At 41.2% G+C, this 18,462-nt stretch overlaps 1 protein-coding gene across 1 annotated transcript; it reads right to left on the reverse strand.

Annotated features, from left to right (window-relative positions):
- Positions 1 to 624: 624 nt before the first annotated feature.
- Positions 625 to 18,205, reverse strand: SPIC (Spi-C transcription factor). Its single transcript, XM_053583574.1, has 6 exons — positions 18,112 to 18,205; positions 16,885 to 16,994; positions 15,704 to 15,797; positions 13,122 to 13,234; positions 9,977 to 10,085; positions 625 to 3,215 (listed from the first exon to the last, which is right to left on the reverse strand). The coding sequence occupies exons 2-6, from the start codon at positions 16,885 to 16,887 to the stop codon at positions 2,779 to 2,781; spliced, it is 756 nt and encodes a 251-aa protein (XP_053439549.1). The 5' UTR covers positions 16,888 to 16,994; positions 18,112 to 18,205; the 3' UTR covers positions 625 to 2,778.
- Positions 18,206 to 18,462: the final 257 nt, after the last annotated feature.

Raw genomic sequence — 18,462 nt, forward strand, 5'->3', positions numbered from 1 at the left:
ATATTTGCGAGCTATACATCAGATAAGGAGTTAATATCCAACAGCTATGAAGTGTGCAAATAATTCAGTAGTAAGAAAATTTAAAAACCAATTAGAAATTAGAACTTATAGTATAGTACACATAGTGAATTTTTAAAAAATTATTTTTAGACAGGCATCATAGTGCACCCCTATAGTCTTAGATACTTGGAAGGCTGAAGCAGGAGGATCACATGAGCCAGGAGTTTGAGATTACAATGTCCTATGATTGTGCCACTGCATTCCGGCCTGGGCAACAGAGTGAGACCCTGTCTCAATATATATATATATATATATGTATTTTTTTTTTTTAATTTAAAACATTGATTTTTTTTTAATCTAAGATTAATATGAGGGTATAAACAATTAGGTTAAATTGTTTGCATTTGTTAGGTAAAGTCTAACTTGCAGTTGAACCCCTCACCCAGGAGATGTGCCATATACCCTTACATTGTGCCCATTAGGGAGAGCACACCAATCCCCTTTCCTCCTCCCACCTCACCCCTATCCCAACTTGAATTAATTTGCGTTTTTCTCTTGTATAGATTAGTTCATCTACTGGCTTCGCATTAGTATTGAGTACATTAGATACTTGATTTTCCATTCTTGTAATACTTTATTAAAGAGAATGTTCTCCAATTCCATCCAGGTTAATACAAAAGACTTTAAACTGTAAAGTCTCCTTCTTTTTATGGCTGAGTAGTGTTCCATGGTATACATACACCACAGTTTATTAATCTGTTCATTGGTTGATGGGCTCTTGGGTTGACTCCACGTCTTGGTGATAGTAAAATGAACTGAGCTGCAAGAAACATTCAAGTGCAAGTATCTTGGATTAAAGAAATTTTTTTCTTCTGGCTAGATACCTACTAATGGGACTGTGGGATCAAATGGATGATCTATTTAGAGTTCTTTGGGGATTCTCCATGCTTCTTTCCAGAAAGGCTGTATTAGTTTGCAATCCTACCAACAGTGTAAAACTGTTACTTTACAAAAAATGTAAAATCTCCATCTATATTTTTATGGCCAAATAGTATTCCATGGTACACAAATACCACGGTTTATTCATGGCATCCACCAACACAATCTATCCATGTGTTGATGGGTACTTGGGCTGATTCCACATCTTAGTAATTGTAGAATTTTTTTTTTAATGGGTAAGATCAAGAGAGAAACAAAGAAGAAAAAAAATTACTAAGGAACATGAATAGATATCTTCACTCAAGTTTTTAAAGCCACAAACATGATTTGGAATAAATACTGTATCATATACAATCATTTTTAGTAAATGATTTCTTGATTTTTTGAAAAGCCATCAAATATATGTTGAGTAATTTTTTTCTCTTAGACAAGGTAGCATAAGGGAAAAAAGAAGAGTGATTTTTTTTCATTTGAGTATGTGACAGGAAAATATTTAAATCAATACACAGATCAAATCATGCATCCTCTGGTGAATGGCTTAAAAAACAATAAATAAATCATCTGTCCTGGTATTATTAATCTGGAAGAAAGTGGTTGCATAGATCTACATTTAACTATTAAAAAAAAAAGAAAGTGGTAAACGGTTGCACAGAAAACAGAAAGAGCAAAGATAGTCTATGGAGCTTAATTATCTGATGCCTTAAAAAAAAAAATGGGGGAAGCATCTCACTTTGTCACCCAGATTGTAGCTGGAGTGCAGTGTCACAGTCGTCCCTCACTGCAGCCTCCAACTCCTGGACTCATGTGGTCCTCCTGCCTTGGTCTTACCAAGTGCTGGGATTATAGGCATGAGGTGGGTTGATCATTTAAAATGAAATTATTTATTGCAGAATTTCCTACCAAGTCCTCCTGCCTTGGTCTTACCAAGTGCTGGGATTATAGGCATGAGGTGGGTTGATCATTTAAAATGAAATTATTTATTGCAGAATTTCCTACCAAGTTAATATAGATTATATACTATTTGATAAAAGATAGCAACAATAAAGTTAATAGACTCAAAAATAGGACTATCTTCTGATTCCTAGGGTTGTTAAAAAAAAAAAAAGCAATAGGAGAACACACACTCACAAACCAACCCAAAAGATTTAGCAGCATTCTTGGTTTGTTTTTTCTTCCTCTTTTCTTATTTTCTCTCTCTCTCTCTCTCTCTCTCTCTCTCTCTCGCCCCTCGCCCTGGGTAGAGTGCCAAGGCATCATCACTCACAGCAACCTCAAACTCTTGGGCTTGAGCAATCCTCTTGCCTCAGCCTATTGGGTAGTTGGGACTACAGGCAAGTGCCAATACACTGGGCTAGTTTTCGATTTTTAGTAGAGATGGGGAGTGGTTCCACTCTTGCTCAGGCTGGTCTCAAACTCCTGAGCTCAGGCAATCTAATCACCTTGGCCTCCCAGAGTGCTGGGATTACAGGTGTGAGCTGTGAAGCCCAGCCACTGCTTTCTTAACAAGCAAAATCCAACAAAACAAAAAGACAAAGTTAATTGGTTTTTCTTTTTCTCTTCATTATTTGCTTTAAGCAAAAATCCTGAATTCTAGTTCATGATGGGTAGTTTTAAAGACAAAACAAAACTTTTCTAGGACTTGCTGTAACCAAACCAAACAAAAAAGCCCAACAAAGAAAAAATTCTGGACTCTTCACAGGGGAAAAAAAAAACGAAACTCTGAATTCCTTCAAGTAGAAGTGGAACAAAAAAAGAAAGAGAGAGAAAGAGAGAGGAGAGAGATCCTGAAGCTCATAGGGATGGGTTTCTGTTGCCAAGAAACTGAAATGTGAAAGTATGTTAGTAACCGGGGTGATTTAGCTCGCTTAGCTCACGATGATTGGTATATGCATAGTTATAATTTGCATTCCAGTTATTTAAACTGAGATATTCTTGATCAGGTGGAAGATACGGTGAGCAGAAGATCTCTTTCCCCAAGAAATAGGATGGAGAGAATCTTTGGAGAACGGCCTCACTGAACTGGTAGGTTAGCTTCCTCCGGATTTTAATGATCTCCCCAGTTCTTCCATAATTCCTAAGTGCCCTGGCCATTTTCTGATAAGTCATGGTCTTCCGGTTGCCTTTTCTCTTCCCCCAAAGTTCGGCAAGTTTTTCTTTGTTTTTTGATACAAACTGAAAGATGCCTTTGGTCTTATCTACCCACTGAATGCAAGATGCCATTTCAGGATTACACAGGGATTCGTGAAGGTATTCAAATAGGCGGAGCTTCTTCCTGCCTAAAATGGAGAGGAAACAATGTCAGACTCCACCGTGGCCATACATAGAACACCCTCAGGAAGGTCTGCTGAGTAACTGCAGAGTTAAAAGCCACACTGCGCCTGCTTTTCATCCTATTCACCCCTTTAGGAATGTATTTACTGCATCATTTTATAGACTTGATGGTCAAAGATCTTTGGCCTACTAAAATTTCAACTGGATCAGCCGGGTGTGGTGGCTCACGCCTGTAGTCCCAGGGCTGTGGGAGGCTGAGACGGGTGGATTGCCTGAGCTCAGAGGTTGGAGACCAGTATGAGCAGCAGCGAGCCAGAGTAAGACCCCGTCTGTACTAACATCAAAAACAGCCAGACATTGTGGTGGGTGTCTGTAATCCCAGCTACTGGGGAGGCAATGGGACACAGCATCGCCAGAGGAAGAACATTAAAAAAAAAGAGGAAGAAAATGAACAACAACAAAAAAAAGTACTTCAAACAAAGAAGAATGAACAAGGAATTTGAAATTAAAAATTAAAAAAAAAATTCAACTGGATCTTACTTTGTTGGGAAGTTGTCAGAAATTTTACGCTAAAACTGGAAAAAGAAAATCTGGAACCCCTTTACCCGAGATTCCATTTTCCATATGGCCCAGTTAAATCTTGACCACTAGTTTTATGTCACATGTTAAACTTTCTACAGAACAACAAATCCTAGTACAATATACTGTAAAGGTTAGTGGTTTTTAAGAGAAGCTTCAAAAGCCATTTCCAGAAGTGAGTAATTTGAAGAAGCTTTATTAGGTAGCTCCTGTGGCTCAGTGAGTAGGGAGTCGACCCCGTATACTGAGGGTGGCGGGTTCGAACCCAGCCCTGGCCAAACTACAATAAAAAAATAGCCGGGCATTGTGGTGGGTGCCAGTAGTCTCAGCTGCTTGGGAGGCTGAGGCAAGAGAATCGGCTAAGCCCAACAGCTGGAGGTTGCTGTGAGCTGTGATGCCACAGGACTCTACTGAGGGTGACAAAGTGAGACTCTGTCTCTAAAAAAAAAAAAAAAAGAAGAGGTTTTATTCAAACGAGTTAAATCGAATGAGGTAAGGATGTGAATGCACCTTATAAAATGACAAATAAATGCAAATATAAGGTAATATTAGGGAAATTATTACCAAAGACTTAGGTAAAATTGCTAACCCTGGGTCTGCTGCACAATTACTTGAAAAGCAAAAAATAGAAAAATACTGAAGTGTCAAAAATGTCTTCATGTCATTTTTACATTATTTAGGATTAATGACAACAGACATTGTGATATTTTTCACTGCTGTGAAAAACTTACTAAAGTTTTTATCTTTTTAGGAAATAGCCATTTATATTTTAAAATAATTAGACAGGAAATTTTGAGAGGATTTCTGTGGGTTTTGTTTGCTCAGTTGATAGGATTTCTTTGGTTTACCCAAGAGCTGCTCTGAGACCAAAGACGACAGCCTGTTCTGTGAATTCTGAATTTGCCTCTAAGTACCATGATCTGCCCGATGGGTCAGTAGCTAAAATCTCATGGCCAAATTCCACTTTCCCCTCGAGGAAGCAGAACAGTGGATTCCCAAACTGTTTCAAATGGTCCCTGGGGAGTGATATTCTTACATCAGTTATCACTCATCCAAAAACCTCAAACGTTTTTACAAAGATTATCTTTCATGTTATATTATCTTGAATTTACGAATTGAGAAATGAAAGGGACTTACCAAAAAACACATCACAGACTTAAACAAAATTCTCTGCCTCTCTTCCAGTGATCAATCTTAATGAACCATCATATTTCAAAATGTTTTCAATTTTTAAAAAAGGGTTTAGATTTTTTTCTTTAAATAAAAATATTATAGACTTGTGGTACAAGATTCAAACCAAAGCACAAAGTGGGCATCCTCGCTTCAAAGATGACTAAGAAAAGAAAGAACAAAGTGATAAAGACGTGGGCGGCGCCTGTGGCTCAAGGAGTAGGGCACGGGTCCCATATGCAGGAGGTGGCGGGTTCAAACACAGCCCCGGCCAAAAACCAAAAAAAAAAAAAAAAAAAAGACGTTCGTCATTTGGAACATAGTGGAGGCCGTAGCTGTGAGGGACATTTCTGAAGTGAGTGTCTTCAACGCCTAAGAGCTTCCCAAGCTCTATATGAAGCTACAGTACTGTGTGAGTTGTGCTAGTCACAGGAAGGCAGTCAGGATCCCTTCTCGGGAAGCCTGCAAGGACGGACCATCTCCATCCAGATTTAGACCTGTGGGTGCTGCCCACGACCTCCAAAGCCCATGTAAAGAGTTGAGTTTTTGAGGACTGAAGAATAACCATCCTTTGGGAAAAAATAAAATGGAAATTATACTTTAAAGAAAAACAACAAAGTACAAAGTGAAAGTAAACATTCCAGTCTATTTTACATTCTTCCAGAAAAGTTCTTTTTTTAAGTTTTTGCAAATGGGATCATACTCTTGTACTTTTCCCGGTAAATAAGACATCCTTTTTTTTTTTTGAGACTCTCACTCAGCTGCCCTGGGTAGAGTGCTGTGGTGTCATAGCAACATCGAACTCTCTGGCTCAAGAGCTCCTTTTGCCTCAGCCTCCTGAATCACTGGTACCACAGGCACGTGCCGCCATACCTGGCTAGTTTTTCTATTTTTTTTTTTTCTTTTAGTAAAGATGGGGGTCTCAAACTCCTGAGTTCAAGCAGTCCACCTGCCTGCAGTCCACTCCCAGAGTGCTAGAATTATACGCATGAGCTACTGTATCTGGCCAATAATATATCTTAAATAAATTGTAACATAATATAGAGATTAGTTATAGATAGATCAAATATCAAACTGCTGACAGTGATTACTTCTGAGGCATAGCATGGAAGAAAGCAAAAGGGTCACTTCCACTAATTCTGAACTGTTTGAATTTTAAAATTCAATGAATATGATTACTTCTGAACCATGGAATTTAAAAAATCAAAAATAAAATGTATTTTAGAATCCTTTCTGTATCAATACATAAGAAATGTCTTCATGCCTTTTAACTTTTTAATAGTTATATAGTCCATTTTATGAGTGTAATTTTTTTTGCCAAGAATGAATGCCCAAAATATTTTGAGATTTCATTCTGTTTCAAATGTAGCCTTATTTTAGTTGAAAGACTAACATCTACACACAAAAAATGGCGGGCGATTCGTTGCCTAATGGCAAAGCTCCACACCACAAAACATCAGTGAGACGATACAGGCTTCATACCCTGGAGTTGGTTTGGTTTGGTTTGTTTTAAAAAGGTTGTAGATGAGGGAGTCTCGCTGAACCTATTTGGACTTGTAGGTTTGAGCACAGCCAGGGTCTGCTGGACAACTATGACAACTGTAACCAAAAAATTGCTGGGCGTTGTGGCAGGCGCCTATAGCCCCAGCTACTTGGGAAGCGAAGGCAAGAGAATCACTTAAGCCCAGGAGTTGGAAGTTGCCGTGAGCTGTGACATCACTGCACTCTACCGAGGGCAGCATAGTGAGACTGTCTCACACACACAAAAAAAGCTCAAGTTAACAACAAACCACATAAACAATGGTGATCCCATAAGGTGATAATGGAGCTGAAAAATTCCTATCGCCTAGTATTTACTATACAATACTTTTTATCATTATTTTAGCGTGTACTACTTCTACTTAATCTTTTCTTATTGAAATAGAGTCTCACGGGCAGCACCCGTGGCTCAAAGGAGTAGGGCGCTGGTCCCATATGCCGGAGGTGGTGGGTTCAAACCCAGCCCTGGTTAAAACTGCAAAAAAAAAAAAAAGAAAAGAAAAGAAAAAAGAAATAGAGTCTCCCTCTGGGGCCTGGGTAGAGTGCCAAGATATCATCATAGCTCATGGCAACCTCAAACCCTTGGCCTTGAGCAATCCTCTTGCCACAGCCTCCCACATAGCTGGGACTATAGGCACTCACCATGATGCCCAGTTAGTTCTTCTATTTTTAATAGAAATAGGAGTCTCGCTCTTGCTCAGGCTGGACTGGGGACTCCAGAGCTCAAACAATCCCCCTTCCTCAGCCTCCCAGAGTGCTAGGATTACAGCGGGAGCCATGCCATACCCCGTGGGCTTCTGCTTATTCTCAAAAAGTTAATTTTAAAACAGCTGTAGGTGGCGGCACCTGTGGCTCAGTGAGTAGGGCGCCGGCCCCATATGCCGACGGTGGCGGGTTCAAACCCAGCCCCGGCCCAAACTGCAACAAAAAAGTAGCCGGGCGTTGTGGCGGGAGCCTGTAGTCCCAGCTGCTCGGGAGGCTGAGGCAAAAGAATCTGAGGCAAGAGAATCACGTAAGCCCAAGAGTTAGAGGTTGCTGTGAGCCGTGTGACGCCGCGGCATTCTACCCAAGGGCGGTACAGTGAGACTCTGTCTCTACCAAAAAAAAAAAACAAACAGCTGTAGGCAGGTCCTTCAGGGGATATTCCAGAAGAAGGCCATCGTTATCAAGGGGGATGACACCTTCCTGTGTTGTTGCCCCTAAAGATCTTCCAGTGGGACGAGATTTGGAAGTGGAAGACAGTGATGTTAATGATCTTGACTCCTTCGGCCTCATCTAGTTAGTGTCTGTCCGAAATTTTTTTTTTTTTTTTTGAGAGTCTCACTATGTTCCCCTGGGTAGATGCCGTAAAATCACAGCTCACAGTAACCTCAAACTCTTGGGCTTAAAGGATTCTCCTGCCTCAGCCTCCCAAGTAGCTGGGACTACAAGTGGAACCCTACCAGGCTATTTTTTGTTGCAGTTGTCCTGGGTGCTTAGCTGGTCCGGGCTGGGTTCAAACCTTCCAGCGTGGGTGTATGTAGCCAGCACCCTACCCACTGAGCCACGGTGCTGCTCTCTGTCTGAATTTTTAACAAAACAGGTTAAAAAGTAAAAAAAAAAAAAATAATGAAAATTTTGAATAGAAAAAGGAGCCACACATGGTGGCTCACGCCTGTAATCTTAGCACTCTGGGAGTCTGAGGTGGGTGGATTGCTTGAGGTCTGGAGTTTGAGACCAACCTGAACAAGAGTTAGATTCCATCTCTACTAAAAATAGAAATGTTAGCTGGACTGTGTGTCAAGAGCCTGTAGTCCCAGCTACTCGATAAGTTGAGGCAGGATTGCTGGAGCCCAGGAGTATGAGGTTGCTGTGAGCTAAGCTGGTGCTTCCACACCCTACCCTGGGCAACAGAGCAAGACTCTGTCTTAAAGAAATAAATAATGGGTGGCGCCTGTGGCTTAAAGGAGTAGGGCGCCAGCCCCATATGCCGGAGGTGGTAGGTTCAAACCCAGCCCGGTCCAAAAACTGCAAAAAAAAAATAAAAAAGAAAGAAAGAAAAGTAAAATGAAATAGAAGAAAAGCTCACAGAATAAGGATATAAAGAAAGTATTACAAAAAGTCTAAAAGTTAAAGTTAAAAGGTATGTATGTAAGATTTAAAATTTACAGAAAGCTGGGTTTATTTATTATTGAAGAAAAAAGGCCTTTTAAAAATGAATTATTGTAGAATGTTCTAGGTCTTCATACTCACTCAGCACCTATCACTGACTCACCCAGAACAACTTCCAGTCCTGCAAGCCTCATTCCTGGTCAGCGTCAGATACAGGTGTACCATTTCTAACCTTTTATACCATGTCTTTACTGTGCCTTTTCTGTGGTTAGGCACACAGATATCATCGTGTTACAGTGGCCTGCAGTATTCAGTACAATCACATGCTGTACAGGTTTGCAGCCTAGGAGCAGTAGGCTACATCACATAGCCCAGGAGTGGAGAGAGCTACAGCTTTGGGGTTTCTGTAAGCACATTCTGTGATGTTCTCAGAGGGATGAATGCTCCACAGGACGCATTTCTTAGAATATGTCCCCCATCATTCACGTGATATATCGTTCAGTATTCAGTGATACAGTGTATATATTTTATCTATGTGATTTTATGCATGATTCCTTGCTGGATTAGCATTGTACTACATATTTAGAATTTTATGATTCTGGGATTTCAGTGCACTGTTTTATAGGATCAAAACTAGGTTTTCAAAAAAATTCATTAAAAATAATTTAAAATAACTATGATAATGTATAATTTTAAAATAGGACTGTCACACTGGGATACAGCTCACATGCAGTACATCTTAATATTTCATATGCCAAGAAATATGGGAGGAGAGTTCCCATATTTTTAACTATCATAAACCCTATTGCAATTATGGATTTCAATTTTATGAAATATTAAATCATTATGGAACTTTGTTGCAGAAAACTTAATAGAGAAGAAGATTTAAATCCCAAAGGCTTCAAATTGGAATATAATTGCTAAAATAATGTATGGAAAAGTTTTCCCTTCTATAACTAAAATACAGTAGAATCTCTGTCAGCTGACCACCCCAAGGACCGTTACAAACTAGCCAACATAAGGGACTAGAATTACTGTGTTGATAAGTACATGTGGTGCATGTCCTGTCTATGCAAATTAAGTCAACTGAAGGGGGTGGTCATTGTAGGGAGGTAGTTGATTATGGGGGTCTAATATATATCTATTATTCTTGAATACATATTTATTTGACCTAAGTGACACTTTGAGACTTTACAGGAAGCCTCCCCCAAGAAGAATGGCTTGGAATCATTCAATCATAATCATAATTTAGAGTTAAATTATTCTCATTTGTGGGAAGAGCATATTTTGCAAGTACCATTTCAAACTGGGATATAAAATCCCCTTAAAGCTACGGTGAGGAAGATGTGGTTCTTTTACCTGTATGAGGAGTGACAGGGCAACGTACCTTTTCCCCCTCTGTGCTGGAGAAGAGCAGGTTGTACCAGCTGGTTTTCAGCGATGTTGTGTAGAGATTGATGACAGTTGCCTTCACAACAGTAGTCTGCGGCACTGTTCTATAGAAATAATACAGCAGGATGTTAAGTGGGACTTTTTCTGTGGCCCCTTACTAAAGGCTAAAGTCGAAAGCTAAGGGCATAGAACTCTGACAGGTCAAGGCAGGAGGACTGCTTGAGGCCAGGAGTTTGAGAGTGGCCTGTGCAAGAAAAAGCGAGAGCCCCATCTGTATAAAAAATGAAAAAGTTAGCAGGGGCATGATGGTGCACACTGTATTTCTAGCTACTTGGGGGGCTGCGGCAGGAGAATTGCTATAGTCCAGGAGTTTGAGGCTGCAGTGAGCTAGGTTGACACCATTACATTCTAACTGGGGTAAGAGAGTAAGAGTCTGTCTCAGGGGCGGCGCCTGTGGCTCAGTAGGTAAGGCACGGGCCCCATATACCGAGGGTGACGGGTTCAAACCCAGCCCCGGCCAAACTGCAACCAAAAAATAGCCGGGCCTTGTGGCGGGCGCCTGTAGTCCCAGCTACTTGGGAGGCTAAGGCAAGAGAATCGCTTAAGCCCAGGAGTTGGAGGTTGCTGTGAGCTGTGTGAGGCCATGGCACTCTACCGAGGGCCATAAAGTGAAACTCTGTCTCTACAAAAAAAAAAAAAAGAGTCTGTCTCAGAAAAGAAAAAAAAAGAAAGAAAGAAAGAAAGAAACTAAAGGCTAAAAGAGGCCAAGTATCTTTCTTTTTTATTTTTTTTTTTCCCTTCAAGTATCTTTCAAGTGCTGAAAGGTACATGTGTATTATCCTCAACTGCAGCCAGATAGTTCCCAGGGCAGAACCAGAATTGAGTCTATATAATGGGGGGACCAAGGGGCAGAGGGTAATCTCTGGCTCAATCTCTTTGTGAGGAGCTGCGTGTCTTTCCTTCCCTATGAGAAAGGGATCGCTTTCTTTTCCAGTAAAAATGCCCAGTAGGAAAGAACAATTCAAAAGATTCATTAGCAAAGATGGTGGTATCAGTGAAAAGGGCAGTTGGGCTTCCACTTCTGTGTTGGATGCCCATCGGGGAAACGGGAGATGAGAAAAGAAAGGTGGCAGCCGGGGGAGGGCAAAGCCTGAGAGAGGGCAAACCCAAGCAGCTTCCAGGAGGAAGCAGCCCGAGCTCTTGCCACTCACATATGGCCAGGATATTTTTCCATAACCCACACAGGGCTGCTTAGCAGGCAAGGAGTCTCCAGCCTAAGAGGTTGTGAGGTGTATGCTAGAAAATGGGAGTTGAGGTACAAAGAAGTGGGGATTGCCAGATTTAGAAAATAATAAATTGGGCTTGGTGGCTCATTCCCTGTAATCCTAGCACTTTGGGAGGCTAGGGTGGGAGGATTGCTTGAGGCTAGGAATTTGAGACCAGCCTGAGCAAGAGCGAGATCGCATCTTCACTAAAAACTATGATTATGCTACTGCATTCCAAACTGAGCAACAGAGTGAGACTCTGTCTCAAAGAAAACTGGATGTGGGGCTCAGCATCCAAAGCACAGTGGTTACGGCACCAGCTACATGCACTGAGGCTGGCGGGTTCGAACCTCACCTGGGACAGCTAAACAACATTGACAACTGCAACCAAAAAATAGCCAGGTGTTGTAGCAGGTGCCTGTAGTCCCAGCTACTTGGGAGGCTGAGGCAAGAGAATTGCTTAAACCCAAGAGTTGGAGGTTGCTGTGAGCTGTGATGCCACTACCAAGGGCAACATAATGAGACTCTGTGTCAAAAACAAAAACAAAAAAACTGGCTGTGGTGATTTATGCCTATAATCCTAGGACTCTGGAAGGCCAAGGTGGAGTATCTCTTGAGCCCAGGGCTTTGAGGCTGCAGTGAGCTATGATGACACCGCTGCACTCTAGCCTGAGATACAGAGCAAGACCCTGTCTCAAAAAGAAAAACAAAACAAACAATCAAAAAATACTGGGCATAGGGCAGCGCCGTGGCTCAAGGAGTAGGGTGCCAGCCCCATATACCAAAGGCGGCAGGTTCAAATCCAGCCCCGGTCAAAAACTGCAAAAAAATACTGGGCATCTTAGATTTTACCTGGCAACCCTAAGTAAAGTTAGATGAGGTTAAGCTGGAATGAAATCACCCTCTCTTCAAAGAAATACTTTATGGGTAGGCCCTGAGGAAAAAAATTACAGGCACAGAAAAAGGACATTTGACATCACACGGTTGAAGGTCATGACTGAAGAAAAATTTTTTAAATTTCACATTTACACCCCAGTGCTTTAGAACTGCTTGACACAAGGGATGTGGGAAGAATACAGTGCAAAAGAATCCGGGAATGCAGAGGCGGTGGGGACATTTCCCTTTGCTGCGGGGCTGCTAAAATATTAAGAATTGGTCTCATACATATAGCTAACTCTAAGATAGGTTAATATGAGATTATAGGTAAAGCTGCACAGGGGAAGTTTACGTCTTTGCCCTTATGGATTTTAGGGGAACCATAACTTTTTTTTTTTTTTTGCAATTTCCCAGATGGATTAAAGAGAAGCAGTGATGGGAAAACCCCTAAAATGCCTCCTCTTTATAGAAGTCATTCAAACCAGTCTGAGGCTGAGTAGAGAGGGATGATGAAGGGCAGCTTCCTTCCTGCCAGCAATGCTATGCTGGTATCCATGTTGACTGTCAAGTTCAGACCACAACAGAGGACCCTGACTAAGCATTTTCCTGGGCAGTACGGTCTTTAGGCTGGGTTCCAGCTAGCATATGCCTGATGGAAGGCTGGCAAAAACACAGGAAAGGACTGGATGCCCGTAGCTCAGTGGGTCAGGTGCCGGCCACATGCACCCAGGCTGGTGGGTTTGAACCTGGCCCCGGCCAGCTAAAACAGCAGTGGCAATTGCAACAAAAGATAGCCAGGGGTGTGGCAGGCACCTGTAATCCCAGCTACTCAGGAGGCTGAGGCAAGAGAATTGCTTAAGCCCAAGAGTTTGAGGTTGCTGTGAGCTGTGATGCTACAGCACTCTACAGAGGGAGACATACTGAGAGTCTGTGTCCAAAGAAAAAAAACCAGGAAAGTTGCCAGTGGCTGAGGACTGGCCTCCTGATAAGTGTACTTACGATCACAGTTCTCCAATTACACACAGGGTCCTCTGCAGGCAACATTCCGCAGCAGTGGGAAGTCCCTCTGACGTGAGGATAATGGTTGATGAAAGCCAGGTAATTTTTGTAATCTAATTGAAAAATGGAGAAAAAAAGTTAAAAGTCAAAGCTTATATTTGTATATGTATGTTAAAAAGAATAAATATATATGTTTATGTACAAAACTGTCTCCTTCTATGTTCTTTTACTGCTTTCTATGACTCCTGTGGTTTTTATCCCACGATGCTATCACAGAAATTCTTTTATACAGCCCACCTACCTTCTAGACTGTGTGCTTTTTGCTGAGACTTCATGATTTTTTTTATGTTGGTACACCCTGCAATATCCTTTATAAACTCAACAGGAAATATATCTGTATCTCTTCTAAGCTATGTAGTTGATAGGATAATGGGTGAGGAAGGATAAAAATACTTATTCTTCTAAGTTGACTATATCTTGGGTGGGTAGAAGATCTATAAGAGAAATTGGAACAATTTAAAAGACTTTCCTGAATAGATTAAATGATAGGTTTATTAAGTAAATAAATGCTAGCCAGATATTCTTTTTTTAAAATAAGATTTTCTTTTATTTTTATTTATTTATTATTATTGTTATTATTTTTGTAGAGACAGAGTCTCACTTTATGGCCCTCAGTAGAGTGCCATGGCATCACACAGCTCACAGCAACCTCCAGCTCCTGGGCTTAAGTGATTCTCTTCTCTCAGCCTCCAGAGTAGCTGGGACTATAGGCACCTGCCACAACGCCCGGCTATTTTTTGGTTGCAGTTCGGCGGGGGTCAGGTTTGAACCCGCCACCCTCGGTATATGGGGCTGGCGCCTTACTGACTGAGCCACGGGCGCTGCCCTAGCCAGATATTCTTAAAAGCACATCTGGTGTGGCGGCTCAGACCTATAATCCCAGGACTTTGGTGAGTCAGCTGGGAAGATCACATGAGCCCAGGAGTTTGAGATCAGCCTCGGCAACATAGTGAGACCCCATCTTTACAAAAAGTAAAAAAAACAACAAAAAACAAAACATTAGCCAGGTGTGGTGGCACACACCTGTAGTCTCAGCTACTCAGGAGGCTGAGGTGGGAGGATCCCTTGAACCCAGAGTCTGAGGTGGCAATGAACTATGATAGTACCAGTATCCTGTTCAACTATAGCCTGTGCAGCAGAGTAGACCCTCTCTCTAGAAAAGTAAAATAAGGTAGGACTAGGTGTAGTGGCTCATGCCTGTAATCCTAGCACTCTAGGAGGCTGAGGCGGGTGGATTACCTGAGCTCACGGCTTCGAGACCAGCCTGAGCTACAGCGAGACCCTGTCTCTAAAAAAAAAAAAAATTAGCTGGATGTTGTGGCGGGCACTTGTAGTCCCAGATACTAGGGAGGCTGAAGCAAGAGAATCACTTGAGCCCAAGAGTTTGAGGTTGCTGTGAACTGTGACAGCACAGCACTCTATGAAGGGCAACAAAGTGAGACTCTGTCTCAAAAAAAAAATTATATATTATATGTCTTTGTACTCCTGTGCAGAATGTCATTCTCTATATTCTGAGTTGTTTTTTTTTTTTGTAGAGACAGGATCTCACTTTATGGCCCTCGGTAGAGTGCCGTGGCCTCACACAGCTCACAGCAACCTCCAACTCTTGGGCTTAAGAGATTCTCTTGCCTCAGCCTCCCGAGTAGCTGGGACTACAGGCGCCCGCCACAAGGCCCGGCTATTTTTTGGTTGCAGTTTGGCCGGGCCCGGGTTTGAACCCGTCACCCTCGGTATATGGGGCCGGCGCCCTACTCACTGAGCCACAGGCGCCGCCCTATATTCTGAGTTTTTACTTTATTTTATTTATTTATTTTTTTTAGACAGAGTCTTATTTTGTCGCCCTTGGGAGAGTACCATGGCATCACAGCTCACAGCAACCTCCAGCTCTTGGGCTTAAGTGATTCTCTTGCCTCAGCCTCCCCAGCAGTTGGGACTATAGGCGCCCACCACAACACCTGGCTACCTTTCGTTGCAGTTACCACTGCTGTTTTAGCTGGCCGGGGCCGGTTTCAAACCTGCCAACCTCGGTATATGGGACCGGTGCTCCACAGGCTCTGCCCTTCTCTGTGTTTTTATATGTGAGACTTTAATGATTGTATTTAGGCTGGATAACCCTGGATGCATTTTTCCTTTGTTAGAATTATTATAATCCCAGATGTTTTAGGTAAAAATGGTTTCTGTTCTGATCTTTTATTTATTTATTTATTTAGAGACAGAGTCTCACTTTGTTGCGCTGGGTAGAGTGCTATGGCGTCACAGATCACAGCAACTTCCAGCTCTTGGGCTTAGGTGATTCTCTTGCCTCAGCTCCCAAGTAACTGGGACTACAGGCACCCGCCACAACGCCCGGCTATTTTTTTGTTGCAGTTTGGCTGGAGCCGGGTTTGAACCCACCACCCTCGGTATATGGGGCCAGCACCCTACCTACTGAGCCACAGGTGCTGTCCCATTCTGCTCTGATCTTACATGTGCATGTGACCATTTAGTGCACCAACAGAAGAGAGTAAATGATTTATCTTTACCTGGGGGATACTGAAGATCACCAGTTGAATGTTGCCTCAGTATCTCAAAAGCATCTTCAAATGCTTGACCTAGTCTGTCCTGTTCAAGAGAAGTCTGATGGAACAATGGCAGAATTGTGGAGTTATGAAATTTCCAATTAGTGTAATCATCTTTGTATAAAATATTTAGTCTAAAGGAAGTTTCTCAAGCTTGACACTATTGACATTTTGGGTTGGCTGAGTCTTCGCTATGGGGACCTGTCCTGTGCCTTGTAGAATGTTCAGCAGCATCTGTGTCCTCCACCCATTAGGTGCCAAGAGCATCCCCTAGTCCAGGCATGACAGTCAAAAATGTTTCAGACTTCACCAAATGTACCTTACGGTACAAAGTCTACCCCTCTGACTATCACTACCTATGCTATGGTATCATATTTAGAGACTGCTATTCATTTCATAATATAGTATATTTAACATTCTTATAAAACTTTAGCAAAGTGTTGTAGACAGAGCAGAGGAGATGGACTTAGAAAACAGGGTCAAAGAAATATCTTCAATGAAACAGAATCTGTGGGTGGCGCCTGAGGCTCAAAGGAGTAGGGCACTGGCCCCATATACCTGGCCCCGGCCAAAAACTGCAAAAAATGAAATAAAATAAAACCATAAAAAAAAAAAAAAAGGAAGAAAAGAAAAGAAACAGAATCTGCAAATTGTTGCTTACAAATGAAATGCTCCTAAATTCAAAAGTTTGTCTCCAGGGCCGTGTCTGTGGCTTGGTGAGTAGAGCACCAGCCCCATATACCAAGGGTGGTGGGTTTGAACCCAGCCCCAGCCAAACTACAACAAAAAAATAGCAGGGTGTTGTGGTAGGCGCCTGTGGTCCCAGCTACTCGGGAGGCTGAGGCAAGAGAATTTCCTAAGCCCAAGAGCTGGAGGTTGCTGTGAGCTGTGACTCCATATCACTCTACAGAGGGCGATAAAGTGAGACTCTTAAAAAAAAAAAGTTTGTCTCCAATACCTACAATTGAGTACGTATAATACCTACAATTTTCCTCAATAGGAAAAATATCTGCACCTCGTCTAAGCTATATAGTTGATAGGATAATGGGTGAGGAAGGATAAACTACTTGTATCCTTATTAACACAATCCAAATATTTTACTTTTAAGATGGAGGGAGAATAAATATTTTAAAATGTCAACTTACCATTCTTCATTAATAAACTGATGATTCTCCTCGTTAGTACAGTGGTGAGTAAAAAACAAACAAATAACAAAGAAAAATAAATTGACAATTCTGTTCCTTGGCACTTGTTGCTGAAAGAAAGGCATAAAAAAGAAAATAAATTGACAATTCTGAAAAAGTTCAATATCTAAAAAGCAAAATTAGATTCAGTCTTTAATTTGTTTCTGAATGAGAAGATCTTGCTCACAAATTTTTCTGAAAAGACAGAAGCCAAGAGCATCATTTGAATTCTCTTTCATGAGTACAAATTTTCTTTCTACAAAACTTCCTACAAGCATTTCTTTTTCCTTTTCCAACATCATATTATAATACTTTTAAAATGTTCAGATAGTCAAACATAATTATGAATTTCCTAAACTGCTTAACTGTTAAGAGAAAATGGAAATAACTCAAAAGTATATTTAAGTATACTTGCAAAAAAATTATATTTAACTATTTGAAGTATTTCAAAATTCTTTTAAGTATTTAAAAGTTCTGAAAATCAAAATCCTTTTACCTTAGCATGAATTCTCCTTTGTAACAGTAAGGTTTTTAAAAATCCTTTTTGACATCCTGCGGTGGTTGAGAATCTGCTGAAAGGCATGCTTTTTCTCCCAAGGAAATTAAATGTGCAATACAAATAAAATTTAGCCAATGAAGCCCCTTGGTTTCCCTAGAATCTAAGACCTCCGGTCTATAAGTTTGTTGTCTACTTTCTTATCTGTAAGTAATTTAGATTGCCCTTTAAATAAACAATTATCACCCAGGCTCGCAATTGAACTGCAGTGGATCAGCAAGTTGTTTGGGATCCAAGAAAGAAAGACAGTTAAAAGAGGAAAAGAAATCCACAAATCACTCTTCGAGCTATGATCTTTTATGAATATGATCACTAGTGCATATTTTTAAAAAGGCAAGTTAATGACTTTCAATTAGTTAGGCTTCAAGTCAAAAAGCACTGAAGCACTCCCTGGGTTGTACTTTGAATTAAAAACCTAAAATGAGCCTACTGCCTTTGACGAAAATACTGCACAAAACTACACCAGTAGCCAGCCCAGCGAGAAGCAGAAAGCTTGAAAACATTACCGATCACTTAATTGATTAGCAGTTCTTACAACTAACCAGGTGGACAATAAGAAGCACTCATTAGATGAAAGGAGAAAATAAACAGTGAATATAAGGCATTTTGAAAAGCATATGCTGAACACTTACCAGGAAAATATTCAACCCTTTACAAAGTTGTTTCATTGATGTCGGAATTGTTAATTCATCGGTAGGCTGTCGTGAAAAAAAAAATGCTTTTTAAATCAGAATTGTTAGGACACAATCACCAATAACGCACTGTCAGAGTTAAATTAAATAGCTGTTTTTAAGGAAGTGCTGTAAAAGGGGATTTTTTTTAAAAGATACAGTGCCTTCATAATTTCTATTACATGGTGTGGCCAGTAGACACCAGGGGCTATTATTTTGAAGAGGCACATAATAGTGTGATAATTTGCATCCTATGAGCCAGAAGCATTAGAACAAACCCCATGATGCTGCCGCCCAGCTTTGGGTGGTAGC

The sequence above is a fragment of the Nycticebus coucang genome, chromosome 3, assembly GCF_027406575.1.
Source record: "Nycticebus coucang isolate mNycCou1 chromosome 3, mNycCou1.pri, whole genome shotgun sequence".
Taxonomy (NCBI): domain Eukaryota; kingdom Metazoa; phylum Chordata; class Mammalia; order Primates; family Lorisidae; genus Nycticebus; species Nycticebus coucang.